Source organism: Pagrus major, chromosome 24 (genome assembly GCF_040436345.1).
Source record: "Pagrus major chromosome 24, Pma_NU_1.0".
NCBI lineage: Eukaryota > Metazoa > Chordata > Actinopteri > Spariformes > Sparidae > Pagrus > Pagrus major.
Window position 1 is genome coordinate 4,385,072 of NC_133238.1, and position 23,644 is coordinate 4,408,715.

The 23,644-nt window shown below is 41.1% G+C and overlaps 1 protein-coding gene across 1 annotated transcript in view; it reads right to left on the bottom strand.

The window, feature by feature from the left end:
* Window positions 1-23,644, bottom strand: part of ptgfrnb (prostaglandin F2 receptor inhibitor b) — a 96,431-nt gene that overhangs the window by 47,387 nt on the left and 25,400 nt on the right. The window contains exons 5-7 of the mRNA XM_073462205.1: window positions 21,206-21,634; window positions 315-461; window positions 37-197 (exon numbers count right to left, since the gene is read on the bottom strand). Coding sequence (XP_073318306.1) covers window positions 37-197; window positions 315-461; window positions 21,206-21,634 — 737 coding nt within the window. The remainder of the gene's footprint in view (window positions 1-36; window positions 198-314; window positions 462-21,205; window positions 21,635-23,644) is intronic.

Sequence of the window (23,644 nt, forward strand, 5' to 3'; positions counted from 1 at the left end):
CGGTTATTATGTTCACAGCTCTCTCTCTGTTGCTACCTGTGTGCGAAGGAATCGCAGTTTGAATGTGTTGGGCTGGACTCTGGTCAGAGACAACAAGCCGCTCTTCAGCCTGTCAGAATAAGTCGATCCTGGCAACAGGTTGCCATTGCCATCCAGGGAGCCAATGGGATGTGAGGTCTGAGGATCATCCCCTATACCTGCGGGTGATTGGACAGATTGAGAAACAAATTAGTGAGTCTGTTAGAGCTTTTGTAGTATTTTTAAGTCTGTGGAAATCACATTATGGATTTGGACAAAGGCTGAAGTAAAAGTACCAGGAAGTGTGGTGTGCTCCCAGGTGACACCCAGTCTGCCTCCATGGGGTAAATGAGTAATATTGGTCACATGACATGCCAGTTCTGTGGGTTCAGCTGCCATCTGGGGGTTCAGGATGGGTTCCAGGGTCAGTGTAAAGCTAGGTTCTGGGAAGAAAAAGGGAGGAAGTACAAAGTTAAACTCAATTTGTTGATGAATTTCAAACAGAGAGTTAAACTGACAAAACAAGTACTAAAAGGATAATGAAGTATTTGTGAAATGTCTGATAATTCCGCTGAATTCATTTGTAATGTCTTTGCCCAAATGTGAAATAATCACCTTTTTTACACGCTTAGACTATACAGATAAAGGGTCAATTCCATCAAGGAAGCGAGCCACTACAAATATATCTACAGGTACAGGACAGCTACATTTTAAAGCTCAACATTATGTTCAGCTCTTGGCCGAATCTTTGTCAGCTACTGAAGCAACAAAATCCTAATTCCGACAAGGGGGGTGGAAGTGAGGTGGAACAAACACGGTGCAACCTGAGACACTTGTCTGCAGCAGCAAACACACCCCACAACATACAAGACCAAACAAATGTAACAAAAGCCCAACCCAAAACCTTTGTGAAGGCAAACAACTGCAGCTGAGAAGCAAAATACTGCACTGTACTACAAAGTGGAACACCTGTATGGCTCATCAGCTCTCTCGACAATACCATGCAGCCAATACATCTAAGGTATGGTAGGTCTCACAGCCTCAGACATGCACATCAATACATAAATGTGCTGAAATAAACCAGGGTCTAATGTCTGGTTAAGCCCCCCAAAAGCAATTTTCTGTTAAAGACATTACCACCAACATTTCTGTACAACATTCAATGCAGCTCAAGTGGAAATGAAATGCTTTTACCTTAATGTAAATGATACATCAGCATGAGGTTAAATATGCTGAGAGATGTTAAATGCACATCTAGTACAGTCTTCTTTATCCTAAACTGCAAAGTCAGTTTTATAATCCATCACTGAGGCCTTCCTGTCATTATTTCACACCTGGAGCACTATCTGTGTGGGTCCTGTCATGTATGAGTATCACCTTCATGGACAACTTATGTAACCTATGCTTGAAAGCCCAAAACTCATCAGCTTAACAGACTGTTGGGGCAAGTACAGATACCATGTCTAAGAGAGTTTTTACATTGGAACTCAGGAAGGGTGCAGGCTACAATTTTAAAGGCAAGGCACCACAGCCTTACAATCCCACCTGCTGATCCTCTTGAAGCCAAGTCCATAAAAAAAGAGGTTTTGCTAGTTTGGTGAGGAGGAACCTCACTAGCCTGCACAGAAACTTCAACCCAAACCAAGAGCTTTAGGATGAATGAATGAAACAGGGACTACCAGCCAGGCCTCACACATCGACTGTAGAAAACATGGAGATATTTTCTGTCACATCATCCAAAGGTTTCTGATGAGCCATTGTAAAGTCAAGTGTGGTGGCTACAGCCATTGCCATCTTCCAGATTTTGGGACCTGGCAGCAGGGATTTGCTCCCATCCAGCCACAAGAACAACGCTGATGTTGGGCGATAGGGTCAACTGCAGTTCCTCAAATGGCCACATGAGGCTGGCTCTAAAAGCAAGTCAATGCCCATTAGAGGTGAAAATTTTCACTGGCCTCACGATTCAATTACGATTCAGCTGTCAACAATTCGAATGCAAAACAATCCCGATGCATCTTGATGCATCTCAGTGTATGGCATCCTCAATGATCTATATTACTGCACATAGCTACTTTTTCATCATTTAAATTCCCCTTTTATTCAGAAAGTGCTTCCAATAATCACAACAGTCTAACTTCAGCAGTCTACATAATAAAAGCTGCATCTTTTCAATACATAAACACTACAAAAACAAAACATTTATCCATCTGCCAGCCATGTTTGTTGTAATCTACAATAATATTGTTTTCACGTGGCAGCTTTAAGAGAAGGCATTTATTGACTGGCTGAGAAGCTGGGCTTGCTGTAACAGTTATTATTTATGGCTGCAGACGTTAGCTTCAGGTGAAAATGGCTAACATGATTAGTAATTGTTGTGAGGCACAAGTCACGCTCAGCCTGGGTCTCATTCAGTTCGTGTTTCCCAGCAAGGTCACAAAATCCGACATGTGCCCGAGAGATGTAAGTTTAAAAAAATATTAGGCGAGTTTTTATTATCATTCGCAGATGATCTCTGCCTCCCTCCTACGTGCCTCCTACATAAGTTATGTTAGCCTAATGTCCGATTCAAAGCAAAGCATGGGAACAATGGTGCAATGTAACTGTATTGTCCAGCTGAGGCCGGACAGTAAACAATCAGCTTAAGCGGCAGACTCTCGATTCTGCTGTCTCTGCATCAATGCAGAATCTTCCATGTTTGCATCAGCATGTATCTTGTAATCGGGAAATTTCCACACCTCTAATGCCCATAAGAGCCCGTGTTACTTTACAGCAGATACGGCAGATAGCCATATAACCCAGGCATAATGTTGACATCATCTTATTTTATACAGACAGCATATTTAATTATCTTTATCATTGTTAGCTGTCTGTATCACTAGGGCTGAAATTAAAACTAGTTTCAAGAGAAGAATCAGCAGCCTGATGAACACCTCAAACATAATAATACCACACGCTGAGTTACTGAGCTGCCTCCAGAGAACTGATTCCCATCCCAGCAGGGAATAACTTTCATCAGTCATTGCCAGGTTTTTTCATTTTACAACAGCTCAGAATCACCAGACAAATGCAAAGTGAAGCCTGTTTTTTATTCAGTGGTTCAGTCCTTAAATAGAGCTGAGAGAAGGAGCCAGACAACAGAAATAGACCTGCAATAACACTGTTTACTAGATGAGGTGTGTGTGTGTGTGCGCGTGTGTGCGTGATGAGGCAGGTACTCTCAGTCAGATATCCTGATCCAGATTGCACCTTTACGCATCAATGAACAGGAAACACACAAAGATTTCCACCCGCCTAACTGTGAAATATCACACACACACACACACACACACACACACACACACACACACACACACACACACAGACGTGTATATACAAGTTGTCACTGCCACAAGTTTATTTGCATACTGATACGTTCTACTGACCAACTTACACACACACACACACACACACACACACACAGCAATACATGCATAAGAATGTGTCTGAGTGTGTGTTTGCCCAAGGAGGGGGTTTGTGTGATGTCATTTGGACGTCACACACACACACACACACACACACACACACACACACAGTCACCATCTGCTGTGAAACACACGCGCACACATACATACACACACACACACACACACACACACACACACACACACACACACACACTTTGATCGATGAGAATGTGTGAAGCTTCTCTGCCAATTAGCCACACGCCTCTCGCACACTGAAATGTTGCCTTATTTAGTAGAGAAACATGCACACTCCCCAGCTGATCAGGAGCTCTCATACTGAATGACAGTAGACTGCATCTGACTAATATAGACTTTGAAAGCCTATACTTATACTGATATTTCTGTGCCAGAATTCTATATAAAATGTGAAAATGTTGTTTTTTCCCTGGATAACAAAAAGGAGACACCAAGTTTCATCAAATTAGGCTGTAAGCCTTTTCAGAAATTATGTGAACAGATAAGACTAATTTTATCCAAAAAAATTAAAATAAAAGTAACTTCTCAGAGATTTCAGAAATATCTAAGGCATGTAACATCAATTCATTATACTGTATTCTAGCTCATTTAAGGCCATAAACTTGAGAAAACCTCCTATTTTCAAATTCTTCCCCTACCCCTCATTTTAGAATGCCCCCTTGCCTCTGAGAGCAGCTAGTGGTTGAAATCTCCTCCTATAAATCAGACAACCCATCCTGATCCTCATACATTATCAGTAATTGTGAACGCAATGGTGAACATTTCCAATATGGCGTCTTCAGCTGTGGGGATTTCTCTTGTTTTACTGTTACAACCCTGGTATTATCACAATGTCTTGTAATAATCATTATTATTATTATTAATGTCATTTATCTGATGGAGACAGAAAAACATGGACGCTCACAATTCATTCACAACTTCACACCAAGTCATCAAATAAAAAGACACTGGCTTCATTAGCTGGACACTAGCGGTGCTTTATAGGCTAACATTAGCATCCCGCCTGGCAGTCTGCTCTGATATTAGAGGAGCGGTCGGAAGAGTAACAACTTCACTGCTGGACTTGGCAACAACGTAACATTAGGCAGCTAGCTAGTTAGCCACTGACAAATCAGTAAACTAGCAGCGGTTGTTTTCTGCTTGTTATAAAGAAAAGGACCATAATACATTGAAACTACAGAGAGTTCTCTTATAACCCTCAGTTTGAAGTGTGCCTCCGAAAAACCTCCATTTGGAGGTCCATGGAGCCCTAACACCTCACCCTACATCTCTATCCCAACAAGAATCAGGACATACCATACACCAAGACGTGATCACACACAATGGAGGGGGAGGGCTAAATGGTCGGGGCTAGGGGTGTATTGGGTTTGCATAATTTCAAGGACATGCAATCACCCTTATGGATAACATGACTACGGCTTAGTGCTATAAAGATGAGAAATGATTCAGGACAAAATGCTTGCTTAAAAAAATTACCACACATCAAAATCATCGCACTGATTCGGGGGTTATGTAACATGTTAATCTGTAGGAGCTGTTGGAAGCTGGTGTTTGTGTACAGGCAGTATACTGCACGTTGAGCAGACCAAACTATGTCTACAAGTCACTGCCAAAACAACCAAGACAGCTGTTTTATTGATTGTTTATTCAAAACAAAAGGACCAAACTATTAATGCATCTTTTATGTCATACACCAACAGATACTGAACAAGACTGAATTCAAAGCCTTGGCAATTCTGGACAATCAGACAATAAGTCATTGGAGCACCTCACTTTAGCCCAGGAGCACCTTAATACATTAGGATTAATGGACAAAATAATTGATCGTTTTATCGATAATTGTTGCATCTTGGGTGGTTCGTTCTAATGGATCCCACTGTTTTTCTTGCCAAGACCCACCCTATACCATCTCTGATTGGTTGCCTTTCTTGGTTTGGTTGGTTGGGTTTTGGCATGAGGACCGAGATTAGTTAGAATATCAGGAGAAGCCAATCAGATGCAGAGAAGGGTGGGTCCTGGCAAGAAAAGCAGTAGGCTCCATAATGATGCACAATGTTTTACTAGTATAATGGTTACAGCAATATTAAAGACATTTAAAGGGAGTTTGGTTAGATTCTCCCAGCATGACAATTGAGTATGTGGTAGTTACTGTAGATAAAGCCAGAAGAAGACATTCTTCACAAACATGGCTGACATACTGTACTTTTGCTTGACTTGGCAACAATATAATGCATGCGTTCCCTCCCCTCCGACTCTCATTGTGATTCGTTATTTTTCTCTTCAGTACCGCAGATGAACCAACACAGATGTTATCTCTGACACAGCCTTCTTTGCTGACAGTCGACTGCAGCAGTATGACAATGATTTGATTGAGGCTCTGTACAACACTTACCACAGTCACTTAGTGGTTTGCTGCTGAAACCCAGCAGTACAACACACAATTTCTAACAATGCCACAACAATCCTGGATAATGTGCAATGCAAGACATCACCATCTCAAGCCACCGTTCATTCAACAACCTGCAGCTCCTATGAATATGTAACATGTTAAAGAGTCAATGGTGCTGCTGACCTCATGTCATGTCCTCACAACTCAGTCTGACTCGTAGCATGAACTGCTCTTCCTGACTCTCTACACGCTGTAGAGTTTAGCAAAGCAGAAATTGTGTAAAAAAACAAGCTTTAAAAAGAAGAAAAGGCTCTATTAGTGTGTGGCTTGGGGAGGCAGAGGGAGAAAAAAATAGGTCAATGTCAATAACACAACAAACTGCTTTCATCTGCATCGCACTGCGTGTGTTTAGTTGAAGAGGCTACGGGTAGTTAGAGACTCTTAGTTTGCAGTGAGTGTAGTGGTGACATTATGGTTCAAACATTATGATATTGCATTCATTATTTTTCTGCTACTCATTGCAAATCATTAGCAAACACACTGACTCTCCACTTCAGAGAGTGAAAGCACTACTGCTGTAGAGCTGCAACCAACAATCGTTTTCACCGCTATTATTTTCTTAACTAATCATTTGGTCAATAAAATGTCAGCAAATGGTGAAACATGTCCTCAGAAGGGCTGCGTCAATGTCCAACAACAGCCCCAAACCCAGAGACATTCAGTTTGATTTAATAGACAAGTGGACGTAAGTATGGGATAATGTATAGTTCGGAGGTTGTCATGGAGAAATAAACCCCGACAGGTTGTATGGAACATACAATTATACAGAAATAACGGACCGTAGAACGCAGCGATGGACCAATCAGAGAGCAGCATTCAATAGACCCGTGTAATAACATTTTATAATAACCATCAATAACATATGGTAAATTTATAGTATATTTAATTCACTGTTACCAAACAATAGAATACTTAAAAAACTATTTATTAAGCAATTGTAAAGCTTTATAAACATCAGTTTCAACTTAACAATAGAGAATTGCTTAATAAGTCTAGGTTTTTTGTGATAAACTAACGGACAACAAGCAGTGTAGTAGGATGGGGGTGACAACAGTGATCCACAGCCATGCAGAAGTGACTATGGTGATGTGTGTTTGGGCTATAAAATGGTTGAACCACACATGAAAAAAGTTAATTTTCTCTAAATGGATGTGAATTTTCAGACATGTCCAAGAATCCTTGAGAGTGAACGTAAGTCTTCATAGCACACGAGTACACACACACACACACACACACACATACACACACAGTGTAACAGCAAACAAGGAAGTGTAGCCTTCAGATAAAGATGAAGAGGGCGTGACGCCGGGCTTTCACAGGAACGTGTCTGGTCGGTGTGTTTTCTGCTTCGGCTCATCTACAGGTGGGCTCTACACCATGATATTAACATGTTTTTAACCAGCAGAGGAGGGAAAGAGAAGTGCCGACCTTGGCAGTGAACGTGCCATTGGTCAGGGCAGAGAGTTGAACTCCCAACCACGGTCGAGTCAGTTGTTTCCACGAACTGAAGAATGCTGTATTCTGCCAAAACAACCAAAGGCATGTGAGACGCTCTAGTTTCACTGGAGTGTGCAGGCGTGTGTGTGCAGTGTGTGAGAGTGTGTGTGCGATAGAAAATCTAGATATGAATAAGCCACTCGAGCCTTTCCCTTTTTCTGTCAACACCCTCTGAGTCTCGCAGGATGGAGGGGAAGTACGGCTGACACACACTGAGCAGATGGATTTTTTACATCACAATTTACAGCTGAAACAACATGTAATCAGATTACTGTGTGTGCAGGCAGATTACAGTCATCTGTTACTACCCATGTCAGGCTTCCAAATGACTTATATTATTACAGACACTGACAGCCAAACATTTTTACACATCCAGTATCAGAAAGAATATATATGTGGCTGTGGGTCCCACTGAGGCTGATATATACTTACAAGATGAAATATTAATCATGACTGCTGTGCAAGCAAACAGTTCTAATCTTCATGCTACATGTCATGCAGATGTTCAGAAATTAAAATGAGTGCAGCCTGTTGTAGCTCTGTGTATGATATATAAAGATAAATAATAAATACTCGTCAAATAATATATGAAGAATGTGAAGATCCTGCCAACATTGGCTCCACTGGTAGAGTGACTGAAGGTGGAAGCTCAGCAGACAGGCAGACACTGAACAGTATACATACTACACATCTTAAAACCACAAACTGGAGCTCTACGCAGCCATGTGGCGACGCACAGCCTCCTTCATTTAGCTGCTTTACATTTCACTGAGATTAGGAACCTGCTGGAGAGCTGCAGGAAGCACCTCCGACCTGTCAATCCTGTTTGAAATGAAGGCACCTACAGTTAACTCATGCTACCCTCACGCAAACAGAGATCAAATCATGACTGGAACAGTTCACCCCCACACAAAAAATGACATTTTTCTCTTAGTGCCATTTATCCATCAACATTGTTTTGATGTGAGTTGCAGGGTTTAGGCTGTATCGGCTGTAGAGATGTCTGCCTTCTCTCCAATATAATGAACTAGATGGTATGCTTGTGGTGGCACCAAAAAAATTCATTTGAAAAATTCAACAACAATGTCTCTATATAGAAATCATAAGCCGGCTACTTAAAATAACCTCTGTCATCCCATCCGTGAGAGTGCACAATGTAAATATCAATGGTGTCTTCCTCAGTTGAACTGTAACGAAACTGAGTAACCGGACCATGATTTCTGAAAAGAGACATGGCTGTTGAGTGCTTCAGTTTTTGTTTTTTTGCTATGAGCACCACAAGCTGAGTGCCATCTAGTTCTGTTATATTGGAGAGAAGGCAGACATCTCTACAGCTGATACCTCCAAAACTCTGCAACTCACACCAAAACTATGTATTTTTGATTTTGGGGCAAACTGCCCCTTTAAGATACTGGCAAACCAGTTCTGCCTACAGCTACAGACCCCCCAGAGCAAAAATATACCAACCTGATCATGACAGAAAAATACAAGGCCAGTAGGAAACTAAAGCTGTGTTCAGACTGACATCAGCACAGTGTTAACACAGCTCTCAATGTTAACCTAACATGAGAAGGAGCACATTCCTGCTAGATTACTTTGTGATGCGAGAGGGCTAATTTCACTGTTTACCTTGCAATCACAGAGACAGAGTGAAAATAAAATAATTGCTGTCATGATCACTTTCCAGGGTTTTAAAATCCTGTCTCCTAACATGATAAAGTGCTGTGCAGTGTTTTAACTTGCTTTAAACTTATGGATTCATTACTGGGACTGGAATACCTGCACCAAATGTTATCATCTCACGGATGTCTGATGCAACATACCCACACAAACAGTCAGAGCCCAGTTATGGATCCCATACTCCATAATCACACTCTCTCAGATTTACTTTCTTTCAAAGAACTATAACTAACAGCAAACACAAACATTTTTGTAATGTTTTTTTTAATGGAAATTCAATGTTCAGTGTCCATCATTAAAGACCGACTACAAGTAACTCTCACATTTTCTCCCAAACTGCACCAGGTCACAGCACCTTGTCTCAAACTCATTAAGCAACTCTGAAAATAAACGGTATAGGACAGAGCCAAGCTGTATGAATGAAATCAAGCTGAAAATGAATTCAGTACATCACAATTCATCTCACATTTTGTAAGACATTTAATGAGTGACTTGGTGGGGAATTAACAGAGTCTGCCATTTGGTGCTGAACAGGCAGCAGGTTGGTGGGAGTGGAGTTTGTGGATTGGAAAACCAAAACAATGAGCTTAAAGAAACTAAAACCTCAGTGAAGCTTCAAGGCTGCAGAGTTGGGTAATATTTCTCTGTGTTGTCCCTTAAACATCTGATCTGCTGTTTATAGAAATATTGATGAGCGCAGCAGGGTTGGTTTCACTCCATGCTGTGTGAGGACCAAGACACATTCCTTTATATCCTCAAGCAATTTCCTAGAGCTCCACCTGGCCCTTGCAGGTCAGCTGTGGGACGCAATCCCTTCAGGATGTCTGCACTGAGGTCTCGGAGTCTCTTATATGTCATGCTGAAGCACTTCCAAAGAGTGGGGCTGTGATCTCAATCTGTCTGAAGCACCTCCACTGGCCTCTCTCAGTGTGGAGGAACAGCTGCACTGTGCAGAGATCCACTTTGCCTCAGAAGAGAGGAGACAAGGCACTGAAAGCATTCTGAATACAAAAGTCTGTAACACCAGAGATGGTGGTTGTACGATACATATCCTGCCTCTGTGCTTTATCACAGTCTAACCAGGAAACATATCAGCCAATCATGTTGTTGCACTGACACAAGCGGACAGTTGAGATTCACGACAGTTTCAACACATGTGTGGCGGCTGCAGACAGACCTCTTATAAGCAAAGAAGAAAAGGATATCACACTGACGTACAGGATTACAAAGCAAGGTGAGGTGACTTCAACATTACACATGAAACTCTCATTTGTTTAAGTGCTCTGGTGGGATGCGCTGACAACATCACGTCCTGATGCTCTGGACTGAACTGTAAAATAAGTTTGGTGCCATTAAACCATGCGCATGCACAGTAGAAGTAAAACCTGTCAGAAGGAGGCATTTCAAACCTTAACACCTTAAAAAAGTGTTGTTTTTTTTTAAATCAAATTTGACTGGTGACTATGCATGCAGTTTTAATGTCTCTGTGAGCATTAAATGTAAAGTTTCGGCTCTTTCCATTCATTTAGAATGAGGACTTTGTCTTGTTAGCTCTAAATAACTTCCCAGGGGCGCTGTCAACATGGCTGCTGAGTGGCAAGGCTAAAACCTATAAGGACTTTGACATTGCGTTGTAGGGAGACTGGATTTAGACTGTTAACTTTCTACTCACTGCACAAACAGGTGGACTAGTTAAAGTTGATCAGCTCTCTGTTCTATACCACTGTTTCTACCATCTTCATCATTTCCAGTGTTTATCTGAGATCAGAGCCTGATGAAGACTGGACAGCCACCTCAACGTGTTCACGTGAACGTGACAATATTCCTTGCAAACGTTTCTGATTAATGCACACCGTTTTTGTAATAGTTTTATGGTCCAAAATGTCGACCTTGATAGGAATAAACCGACTGCCACAGCAGTGAATTTTGTCATTTCTCCATGTTTTAACAAAGTCCATTGAATACAATGAAAAGAAGAAGAAGGAGCAGAAGGCTGCAGTTCAATTCAGGCTCCGGGGAGTGTTAGGGAACTTTGAGCCACTCCTCTAGCTGGGCCTTGGATCAAATGCCTCTGCCACATGTATCTGGTGGCTGACAGCTAGTGGCTAATTGAAAGCAAACCGCTCGACTACACCAGAACAGGCAGCCACCTGTCTCCTTTGTACCCTCTACCTCCAACACAGGTACTTGTGAAAAACACACGTTTGCCACCAACTCAGGGAGTCTACATTCATTAAACATTTCAGATTTGCACCCTTTTTCAACACAAAGTTCACAAAGAGTCTGACACTGTATAGAAGGGTGAACATGTATCTCTATGATAACTATAGGATCACTATACGGATACAACAGAATCATACTGTCACAACCCTACGGTGAGGGCAGCCCAGTTATTTAAAAGGATCATTCTAATTCGTTATTTTCACCATTTCTAACAGTAATAACAACATTGTACCAACCATGTCAACTGATGAGATGTGGAGCATGGTTACATCACTAAAAAGAAGTCTGATGAGGCAGTAGTCAGCTGAGGTTGCAGAGGAGTCAGAGAAAACTGAGGTGTTCAGTCAAAGTATTACTGTTCTAAACATCCATCAGATTACAGACCCACTTCCTGGTTTTCACCTGCTGGACTTCCTGTAGTTGTGTACAACTGGTGTCCTGTGTTAGAAACACTTTTGGTTTGACCTCCAAATACAGTGGTTTTGTTTAATTGTCTCAACAGTCACCTTCAGGAGTATAAGGACTGCCAAATGGACACCACAGGTACATGGTGGTTCTGTTTACACTACTTTCATGAGTCCTCTTGGAGGATGAATTCCACACACACGTAAACATATTCCTTGTTGTGGCGTAGTGTAAGGCTGCACAATATATTGTTTCAGCATCAACACTGCAATGTTCAGTTCATCAGTTCAGTTCATTATCTTGATATATCTTATATATATATATACATATACATATATATATATACACACACACACACACACATATATATATATATAACAAATGAAAGTACAAATGCAGACTTGACTAATGTACAAACATGGCCACACTGGAGGCGATGACTGGGCCAAACCGGAGTAGAATGCATACGTCGACATTGCGTCTCTGTGTGAACGTGATACTGGTCGGGTTTGAACACGATAAAATACATGCTCAGTACTGGAAGCTTCATGTATGAGTGGAACTCTTTAACAACATTATCTCCATTCAAGATCCCACATTCATAGTTCACTGATGTGAAGTGACAGTGATACTGAATAAATATGAGCAAAAGGTCATGCCTATGCAATACTGAACTATACAGACATTCCATTATACAGTACACCACACCATTCAGAAACACTCTGATGAACTGTGAAGCATAACAAACATGAGTGTATGAAATATATAAACAGCCTTTTACTGAGTGAAGTGTTTCCACTGACAACAACTTCAGCGCGCACACACACACACACACACACACACACACACACACACACACACACACACACACACACACACACACACACACACACACACACACACACACGCGGGAAGTGTAGCCAGGGGTGAGGAATGACACCCTCTTTAACTGTACACTGTGTGTGTGTGTGTGTGTGTGTGTGTGTGTGTGTGTGTGTGTGTGTGTGTGTGTGTGTGTGTGTGTGTGTGTGTTCCTTCCATGGGGAGCTCCTTAACAAGTTCTCCAAGTCTTTCTGTGCTTCCTGGTAGGCTGTGCTTGCAGCAAAGCATCGTGGGAAGACGGGGCAACCTCAAGGCCGCACATCAATAGAATAGGAACTGACGGGTTGCTAACACACACACACACACATTCCTCTTGAGTATCAGGATGAAATATGTGAGCTATAGTCAATTAGAAATGTTGCTCTCATGCTGTATGTGTGTGTGTGTGTGTGTGTGTGTGTGTGTGTGTGTGTGTGTGTGTGTGTGTGTGTGTGTGTGTGTGTGTGTGTGCGCGTGCGCGTGCGCAGAGGCAGTATGAAGGAATGCATACCCCGAGGCTAAAATGTAGGAGTTCCACCAGCGAAAACAGCCTCATACCCTCAGTATGTGGGACACACACACACACACACACAGAAAAAGACAGTGTTTGAAGCATGCATATGTGGTGTCGCATTTACTCTCCAGACAAAGTCTTTAACAAACCTAGTTTCACTTTCACACACTTAATGTACAATGTTTGGCACACGCACGTATGCACACACAAACACACACAGCAGAGGTTGACAAAATGTTCCTGATCACGTTCCTTTATATTTCAGCTGTGCCCTCACACTTACTCTATGTGTGTGTGTGTGTGTGTGTGTGTGTGTGTGTGTGTGTGTGTGTGTATTTGCCCATAAAGCCTGGTTGATATTTCTAAATGTAACTCAGAACCTCGAGGCTTGTCATATGTCATATAAAGACTCCAGTTGACATACAGGATGTGCGTCCACTAACAATGACTGGTTTGGTTGATAAATGAGGTTGAGGTTAATCAATGTAGATCTAGAGCACAGTAAATTAGCACATTTTGCAAGTTTCGTATTGTTTCTTTCTGAAACTACCCTGGTCAGTTCTGCAGGACATCTTTATAAAAACTACAACTTCCAACAGTCCTGCTGTATGTATTCTATAGCTGCTTAAAGAAGTACTTCACCGCTGGAAAGACCGCCCTTGCATGAAACTGGATTGTCTCTGCAGAAGAAGGACACAAATACTTTTGAAATGAATGCTAGAGAAGACAGAGACAAAGGGCTGTGTTATTCAAACAGCAATTTGAGCCATTTGGCAGATTTTTTCCAGCAAAAAAGTGGGGGCTGGAGAGAAGTTTAACATTGTTCAGTTGTGGTGATTCAAAGGTGGTTGAAAATTGGCAAAGGTCCCATTTAATGCTAATGAGTGTTTTGAAGCATATTTAAATAAAATTGGATGGAGACAAGAGGACACTGCAGGCCACAGAACAGGGAAGTCACAGCTAAAACAATGGGGGAAACACGTGAGGAGGCAAGTGACAGCAGTGCAACATAAACACAGTAAAGAGATGTGTGGAACTGACAGTCTGTCAGTCAATACTATCTATCATTCAAGCTCCATTAAACTGGCTATAGACACCTTTTATGCTTTAACTTCTCATTCTGAAGTAAATACTGATGTCACAGTTAAATGGCTGTCGAAAGAAGACTGGTTCACTATAAACCTCACCTTTCACTATGATATTCAGTCTGAAACCAGGCTGAATTTGTCATGCAAAAAACAATGTGAGATGGTAGTCTTCCTTCATGCCATAATTTGTCCAACAAAAACAGTGGCATAGTTTTCCCCGGTCACTATCCCCAGGTAACAGTGGAACAACTGGAATAACTGTCAAAAGAAAAAGAAGCCTGTTGATGGAGGAGGCAAAGAGGGCGAAGAGGGAGAGTGATAGAAACTGAGGTAAAACAAGAGTGAAAGGACGGGCATTCACTGGATGAAGAGCGCTCCGGTGTTGTGTCAAAATCTGTTCCCCCGTTGATATGCGTTTCCTTGCTTTAAAACCGGCATTCTTTCTACGAGATCAGTAAGTAAAAAAATCTGCCTACTTATTAATACAACCAGCGATTCTATCGGTATGTTGTAGCACAACAGTCTACAGGAGAACGCCTGGTTTGCCGTACTCATGAGTCCATCAAAAAGTGTTAGAAGGTAGTAACAGAAGTAGCCATTGTAAGAGTTGAATGTTGCTTTGTGATATTTGTTTTCCAATACTACGGTAACCTGTTGGAATTTTGGCCAACGCCATAGCTATATCTCGACCATCACTGCTTGAAGTCCCTAATGTCTTTGTGACAACGCCGCCAACAGTAATACCACAGGGAAACACTAGGATGGGGGAAAAGTAGAAGTAGTCCGTTTCCACTTAAATTGAATACATCTTATTGCGTTTTATTGAATGCAGTTTCAATTTAATTTGATCTATTACAATATTTGTTGAGAGAATTGGGTTTCTGTTACCACTAAATAGCTGTGGTGAGCGTTTTAGTTTGGTTAGTCGTGGAGTTTCCATGACTAACAAACGGTCACATGCTGTGTCCAAAGTCTGTTTCACAGGCTTTTTCAGAATAACGTCATGGCAGAAGAGAAATTATTATGCTTAAATGAAAATGACAAAAGTATGTAAATATTGTGCACTGGCAAAAAATACCAATATTAAAAAAGATATGCTATTACTGACCCTCCCAAAGCTCAGCAGTCAAGCTCTAAACAGAGAGGAGGTAGACTCTGCCAACAGTACTAATGACCAATTCAAACAAAACCAAAAAATGCTCTATGCACATGTTTTATCATTTATGTCTAAAAACAAAAAAAAACAATCTAAAATCAACTTCGATGTCATGGAATAGGTCACTTTTAAAGGAAACATTTCCTAGTTTGTTTCAGATCTGATTCCCTAAAAGTAAAAATTAATTTTCAAATTGTTTAATTAAAGCAGAGAAAAGATGGCAGGTTTAGAGTGAACAGCAGGGATTTATGGGTTAATGGTACATTACTAAATGTCCCAAATACTTCACGTGTCTAATTTCTTGTTGATGTCCATATCATGTGTCACCCTTGCAATCCAAAGCCCTTAGAGGAAATAAATCACTGACAACATTAGGACCAAGAAGCATTAAAACAAACTGGACTCCATAAATGTTTTAATATACTTCAATTCTCTACATATAGAAGCTTTGATTATTGATTTTAGACGTAAGAAGGAAATTCCTACTGAGTGCATCATACATAACGAAAAAGTTGAAATTGTCTCATCATACAAATACTTGGAGACCTTTTTTGATGACCATCTCAAATTTGATGTGAACACGGATTTTATTGTGAAGCGAGGACAACAGAGAATTCATCTTCTCAGGAAACTAAATTTTTTCTCTGCCAGGCCTGTTATACTCTGTCGTTTTTATCAAGCATTTATTGAGAGCCTTATGTGTTTTTCCTTTGTTTTCTGGTTTCACTGTCTTTCAGTTAAAGACAGAAACAGCCTGACCAGTATTGTTTTATTCTTTTTCTTATTTCTTAATTCTTTGAAGCAATGTGTTTTGTAAATTCTTTTAATTATACAGTAGGCTATCACAGGCTCTTATAGTTATTATCCATACTAAGCTCCATGTTGTCTGATGTGATGTACTGACTATTTATTGACTATTTATTGTGGGCCATGTAGGCTATATGAACCACGACAACCTGCTGCTCAAAACTAATTGCCCCTTGTGGGATTAATAAAGTTGTTTGAATTGATTGAATTGAATTGAATTACCCACCCAAAAAAGACCAGGGAGCAGAAAAGAGTAATTGCCACTTGCCTAAAATCAAATGACACATTGGCACTCTGGAGTTCTCAGTAAAATGTCATCAAGTCGATTTACCAAAACACTTCCTGGGAAATCCCAACAGCATTAAATATAGTACTGTAGCTGAAGTGAGAGTGATTATGTAACATGTCTCGATTTATTCATTAAAGTCCATTTTATCATTGGGAATTGGGAGTTTGTCAGAAATCCAACTGTTATGGCACAACAGCAGCTGGCTTTCTGATCAGTCCAAAGACTCCTTTCTGTCAGAGCCAACATGGGTACTGAAGGCAGGAGCAAACAAGCATGTAGAACGTTACATTCAAACTTTGGGCCACATGTTGACAGGGGGGTGCTAGAGACACACTTCAGCATCCCGAAAAGAAACTGGAACAAAAAACCATTGTGTGTGTGTGGGGTGAAATGGGCGTCTGAATAAGTGTTTTGTTACAAACACGGCAACGTTACAATGTGACAACTAACACTAACTTCACACATACACTGTCCCAGCTTTTTATCCAGCAATGCAATCAGACTTCAGTCTAACATCAGTAGCTCTGACCAGCTGTTCTCAGGCGTTTGGGGAGTGGCCCAGTGCATTCTGGTTGTTGTAGGTTTTCTACATTTAGTCAAAGCGAATGCCACAGCCTTTTTTTATTCTTTGTTTTCTCTGGTCAAGTAGCAACAATTTCAAAAAGTCTGCCTCTTTCTACTGCATTGATGACAGTCTATGAAAAGACCATCTATCCAGCAGTGAAAAACCCTTTTCACCTCCAATATCTCTGAGTAAGGTCAAAGAGTGCTGGACTAGATTACCACCTCGCAGTTCTAATCCTCCACACACCTTTCATGTTGCATTTTACATATGTATCTGTCTAGACTCATATAATATATGTAGTGAAGACTTTTCAAGTTATTAAGTGTAGATCTTGGTGAAATGGAAGTTCTCACTATATTGACGTGTGATTCCAGCAGTGTTGGGGGTAACGCGTTACTGTAATCAGATTACATTTGTCTGTAACGCAGTAATGTAACGCATTACTGTTGATAACGTCAGTAATCACATTACAGTTACAAATCAAAAATTATCTCGTTACTTGCGCTTATTTACGGGAGGACGCATGTCACGTCACATGACATGTAGACGTGACCATAGTGTGGACGTGACTCGAGCAGGAGCAGAAGACGAGCGAAAGACGAAGAAGACGAGGAAGGAGAGTAGAGGGGACAGAATGGAAACATCATCATTTGAGAGATGGAAATTCGGCCACTACTTCGAACTTGTAGAAAGAAAAGAAAAAAATTTGACTGTGAAATGTAAGCTGTGCCTGGGGCAGAAACAGCTATCCACCGCTGCCATCACAACCTCCAACCTGACCAAGCACCTGCAGCGGCAACATGCTACCATGAAGCTAGTACTGCTAAAGATCGGACCGAGAGTGATGCTGAAGAGAAGATGCTGCCGAGTCCGACACCAACAAAACAGGCAAGGCTTGACTTTGAGCAAAAATTAGAAAAGATTCATGCTGATTTAGGCATCTTGTTTCATTTTATAGTGTTAATTGGCAATTAAGGTATGGTGCATCTCAGGTGATGTCATGGAGTAATCCAAAAGTAATGTAACTACTAGTGTAACTAATTACTTTAAGCAGCGAGTAATAAAGTAAAGTAAGGCATTACTTTTTTTAAAAGTAACTAGTAATGTGTAATGGATTACTTTTTTCAGTAACTACCCCAACACTGGATTCCAGTGAATAATTTCCAGTGAGAAACATGCTGTCTTCACTTCGAGACTATTTTTACAGAGGAGTACAGAGGACTGATAGAGAGCTTCATCACATGGGGTAACTGCAATAGCTAAAGATCAGTATCAGCTTCTAGTAGACCACTGCTGTATGCCTGTTAGTGTGGAAGTTTATTAAGAGAAACAAAAAACTGTCAGATTCCTTCTATGTGTTCATGTTTGATTAATAAAGCTGATTCTGACCAAACAGGAAGAATCTACAAATTGTAAAACATGGACGCTTGACACGTATGTTGAATCCAGCAGCACATTTTAAAGGATGACACCCAAGATTAGTGTCACCAATTCAACAGAAAAATCATTGATAGAAAAGTGTTTTTGTAGAACATTACACTTTCACAGCGGAGTTGACCCTTGACCTGTTGGGTATAAAATGTCATCACTTCATCATTTTATCCTGGCTGGCAATTCAATGCGAGTCCGACAACAAAATACGTGTTAAAATTCCAAAGGATGCTGTAAATTCACTATTTTCTTCCTGGCAACAAATCCATGTTGAAATTGGCAGAAGAGAGCTAGTTAGCTGCTAGACGCCAGTGAGCAGCAGAGTCCTGCCATGTTTGGACAAGAGAGCTAACAGCTATAGGAGCTAATAGCTTACAGTTTACACAGCTACTAAGAGCTAAAGAAGCTACATGCAGAGTAGGGCTGAGAGCATTAGTGAAGTTGCATGTGACAACACAACACATTTAAAGTAAATGAATATACTTAAGTACTTCAGCTGAGTACAGATTGGAGGTAATAGTGCACTAAATGATAATATTTTTCACTTACTACAGATAATAACAAAGCAAAGCATAAGAGCAATTTTGATTTTGGGATGGTTTATATTTATCTTGGGACTGCCCCTTTTCTTTTTTTCCCCCGAATGGTGGTTAGCAAGTTAGTCTGGAGCCCTGTTGTTGTCTTCAAATATTAGGCATGTTTTAAGAGACCATGCCACAGGTTTTGCCCAATCAACAACAATTTCTGGTGTGGCTGTAACTCACTGAGAAATCTGGAAGAGAAAAATGTACTGTAAATGACATCAAATGCTCCTCCAGCTTCAGTTTCTTATTCACATTCACCATATAAGCTGTACATCCAGAGGCTAACCAACTATCATGCTCTAACTAACAGACAAATGTCCCACTGAAAAAGCTTTCTGGTTAGAACGCACATTCCTTCATGTGCCGAGACTGATTGAAACATCCTTCTTAAGTCAAATCAAAGAGAAAAAGAAAAGTGCGAGCGAAAGAGCATCACACATTTTATCATTAAAACGAAACAAATTCTACATCTAATTGCAGAACTAGTAACACCACCTTTACAAGCCAACTACATTCCCAGAGAAAATTCAACACCATGCAAAATTAAAGAACGCAGTGAGAGGGATGGAAACAGACAGACAGAGACCACCCACCATGTCAGCAATTGATTGCTGTGTCAACTGTGTTTGACACCATTGCTCTTTAGAGGCAGGATCAGAGCCACACACACAGAGAGAGAGAGAGAGAGAGCGAGAGAGAGAGCACAGTGCAGGACAGGCATGGCTAATCAATCTTCCTCGCTGCAGGAGTTGACAGGCTGACTAGAGGATTAAAGAGTTTCCCCTTGAGACTCCAGATTCATCTGTGGCACCACAGCACGCTTACACATCCACAAATCATGAAATCATTCAGACAGAACATGCACATGGCCCTCTACATCTACTCTGTCCCTCGCTTTATTCACTCTCTGTGTTGGACATCTGAACTGTCTCCAAACACACACCGTCCTTGATGAATGTGGCTAAAAATGGCTGACCACTCCAGTGTAAAACGAACTGGACTGCTCACTTCAACAGTTATAATATGAAGGATTTTTGCTTTTCTTAAGATACAGTTTTGATAAATTAAAATAACTGACAACATTAATCAGTACACAGAACACATGTCTACAGCGCTATAATCCAATAAGACCACTTCACAGCATTATTAATTCATATGCTAATTAGCAAATGAGCACCACAGGAATCATCAGGACCCACAGTGACAAATCAACGACATCAAACGATTTGTGTTCAGCGCTCTGATCAAACTGCACCTAGAGCCCACTGAAATCTGTTCAAAACATTCAAAGCTGTCACAATACACGAATATCGACTGTGGTCTGCATCAGCCATTCCTTGTTCACTCCACTCAACGAAAACAGGATTTAGACAGCAACAGGATAACATTTAAGCAACATCATGATCAACTCAATTCCAGACAATTCAGCCTCATATCAGGATGACAAAAATTGCTGTTTCTCTGTTTGTGCCCTAAAGCAATGTGCTTTTGTGCTGCAAGTAATATTGATGCCGTGGCACACAGTGTGCTGTGACATGCAGGGCACAGGCAGACGGCCAGGGCCTGCCAGTCACTGAAGTTGTCTTTTGAGACAACCATATGGAAGTCCATTCTGGGCAGCAAAAATGAATGACTTCAATAAATAAATAAATAAATAAATCAATGAATAAAAATGAGAAAACTCATGAGTTTTTCATATATCTTACTTCGAAAGTTGGGTTGTCATAATTCATTTAAAATAAAAAAAATAAAAATTTAGGTCTGATGTGATGCTGTTGTTGGCCTATCAAATCTAAATTTGTAAAGGTCAACACATTACTGCTTTTATCCTATCGCTATACTGCCTTTGACTTTGATGATCGGACAGTAAAAAAAATGTCTTCACAATTCATATTTTTTATCTCGTAAATAAATTAATCCTGACAGTACTTTTACAATTTTTAAGTTGAAGTTATTTATTACAAAAAATATTTAGTCAAGGAACCATCGTTTAATCATTACACTCATTTATATTTGGGTTATGAATTGTTGTTTGAACAGAGGTAGCAATTTAATGTTGTTCAATAATTAACAATAATTAAATTAGCATTTAATACTTCAAACTTACTTGGTAACTCAATTGTTAGACTGAGACTGAAACATGCTGTACTTTCACTCACTGATCTGTGACACCTTCACTGTCACTGGGCTGGACGTCTTCTCGGCCGCCATGTGCCACCTCCCTCCTCCTCCCGTACTCCTTCCTCCTTTCTCGATGAAGGCTCGGATGCGGCAGGCGTACACCCCTTCGTCCTCTCCGCTCACCCCCCTCACCCCCAGCCTGTATTCTCCAGCTCCCGTCCGCTCCAGGCTCGCCTCCCCCCGCTTTCCTTGAGCTCCGCTCGAGGACGTGTTGGAGATCACCACCCCACTACGCTCCATGGTGATGATCTCGCGCCCGTCTGCCAGCCAGGTCACTTCCAGGGCGAGGGCGGGCAGGTTGTCGGCCGCAACGGAGCAGAGGAGGGTCAGCGCGTTACCGGGTGAGAGGAGCAGAGCCGCGGAGGAGGGAGAGGAGGAGGATGAAGCTTTCACGCTGAGGGACTGACCTTGAGAGGACGGAGACAGAGACAGTATCAGTCACATTATCCTAATGTGTGCAAAGCCACAATAACACACAGAGCTGGTCTGTGAGTGACTGAATATTGACTTTACAGACTCTGCATTATTGAAGATAGAAAATACAGAAAATAGAAAAATGGTCAACTTTAATTTCTCAAGTGTGGGATGGATGAACATGGGTAAAGAATGCCATTTTCAAAAATGAAGATCTGTGACGGGTTTTGGACTTTTATCAGACTAAGTAAACAGTTTGAGCACATCACATTGAGGAAACAATGGACTTATCTAAATGATGGATTTTTTGAACCACTCAGTTTATTAACAGGCCTTTGGCACAGCCACTACCTGTCTGAGGGCGCCTATGCACAGTGTGCTGATAACAATCCAAGCGTGTCCCACTGTGAGATGTGTCTAACAGAGCTACCACCTCCACTGATTTCTAATTGATTCTTTTTGATTCAGTATGGATTCAGTTTGGGATATTTCAGTTACAATGCAACATTTAGTTTGGATGTGAAAGAGATTCTGAGAGAAAGAATGCTGTAAATAGTACAAGGAGTGCATTACTTAAAAAAAATTGAAGTTTACATTAAGAATAGGCTTGTGCGATATCCAAATTTTTAAATCACAATAATATTGTCACTCGTTCTACGCTGAGTGATGGACTCAGGTGAGAAGACAACATGCAGCCTCATTGAAATCCATTGGCTCACCATTTTCTCATGCTTTAAACCAGAAATATTGCCATATTGGCGAACTGGCATTCTTCTAAGAAACTAAGTCCTCCATGTCTGTACGTGCATACCCCTACGTCACGTTACTTCTGCTGCCACAACAGTCCTGCGTGCATTTTCTTTTCATAATAAGAGCCAGAGGATGCTGTAACAGCTGTTCAATGTTCAGTACTGTGAAAAATATTGCACTGACCTGACCAGTGTTCACGTCTGGATGAGCAGTAACTGAGATTTTTGGAAATGATAACGTGATTCAGTTTGTATGTTGGACAAATGGATGTTATGGTGAAAACATTGAAATACAACAATGGAAAAGAGAAGCAACAACAGCTGCTGACATTGTTTGCTAACTAAGCAGCCAATGACAGACAGACAGATACAATCTGTTTACTCCTGTTTACACCGGTATGCACGTGTTCAGTGTATGTGAATGGTCATGTGATCTGTGTTTTCAGGTGTGTTAGCATGAACAGGGATTTTTGGATATTTTGGTTTTAAAACACAGTTTCAAAAATAACCGTATAAGTGTGGACTAGATCTGAGTCGTTTCCGAGCAAGGACATGGTGAGGTTCACCACTTTGTGAAGCACCTGAGACAATGAAAATGCAAATTCAAAAAAGCTTTCCACAGAAAAACCATTAGAGTCAACTGGACATCCTGAGAGCGGAGATGTTAAAGACAAAGTAAAGAGTCATCTCTAAATGTCAGAGACACAGAGGAAGGCACTGATGTGTGTTTGGTTTCTCTCAGCACTGATGCTTCAGAAGACTTTTACAATCCTTTCCATTAAAAATCTTTTGTTCATCTTCAAACCAGCAGTTGGTCTCCAGTAACAACTTCGACTGCAGTATGTGGGGAAGAGTCTCTGTATGGTGTCTGGAAGAGGACAAAAGGGACAAAGCCCACTCTGTTTGACTTTTCTCATCCTCTTTACTCGAGTCAGTAAGTCAATATGAACTGACTGGGACACAATAGACCTGTGTGTATGTGTGTGTGTGTGTGTGTGTGTGTGTGTGTGTGTGTGCGCATGCCTGCGTGTGTGTGTGCGTGCATGCGCGTGTGTGTTGCTCAGCTCTGGTTTCATTACAAACCACTGTGTGTTTTAGCACTTAAGAGGATATGGTAACCCAGAAGGATATAAGATATGGTGACCACGGCAACTGCAGTGAATGAGTGAGAGAGAGAGTGTGAGTGCAGGGGGCCTCTCTCAGGACAGACAGACAGACAGACAGACAGACAGACAGTGAGGGTCACGGGCATCC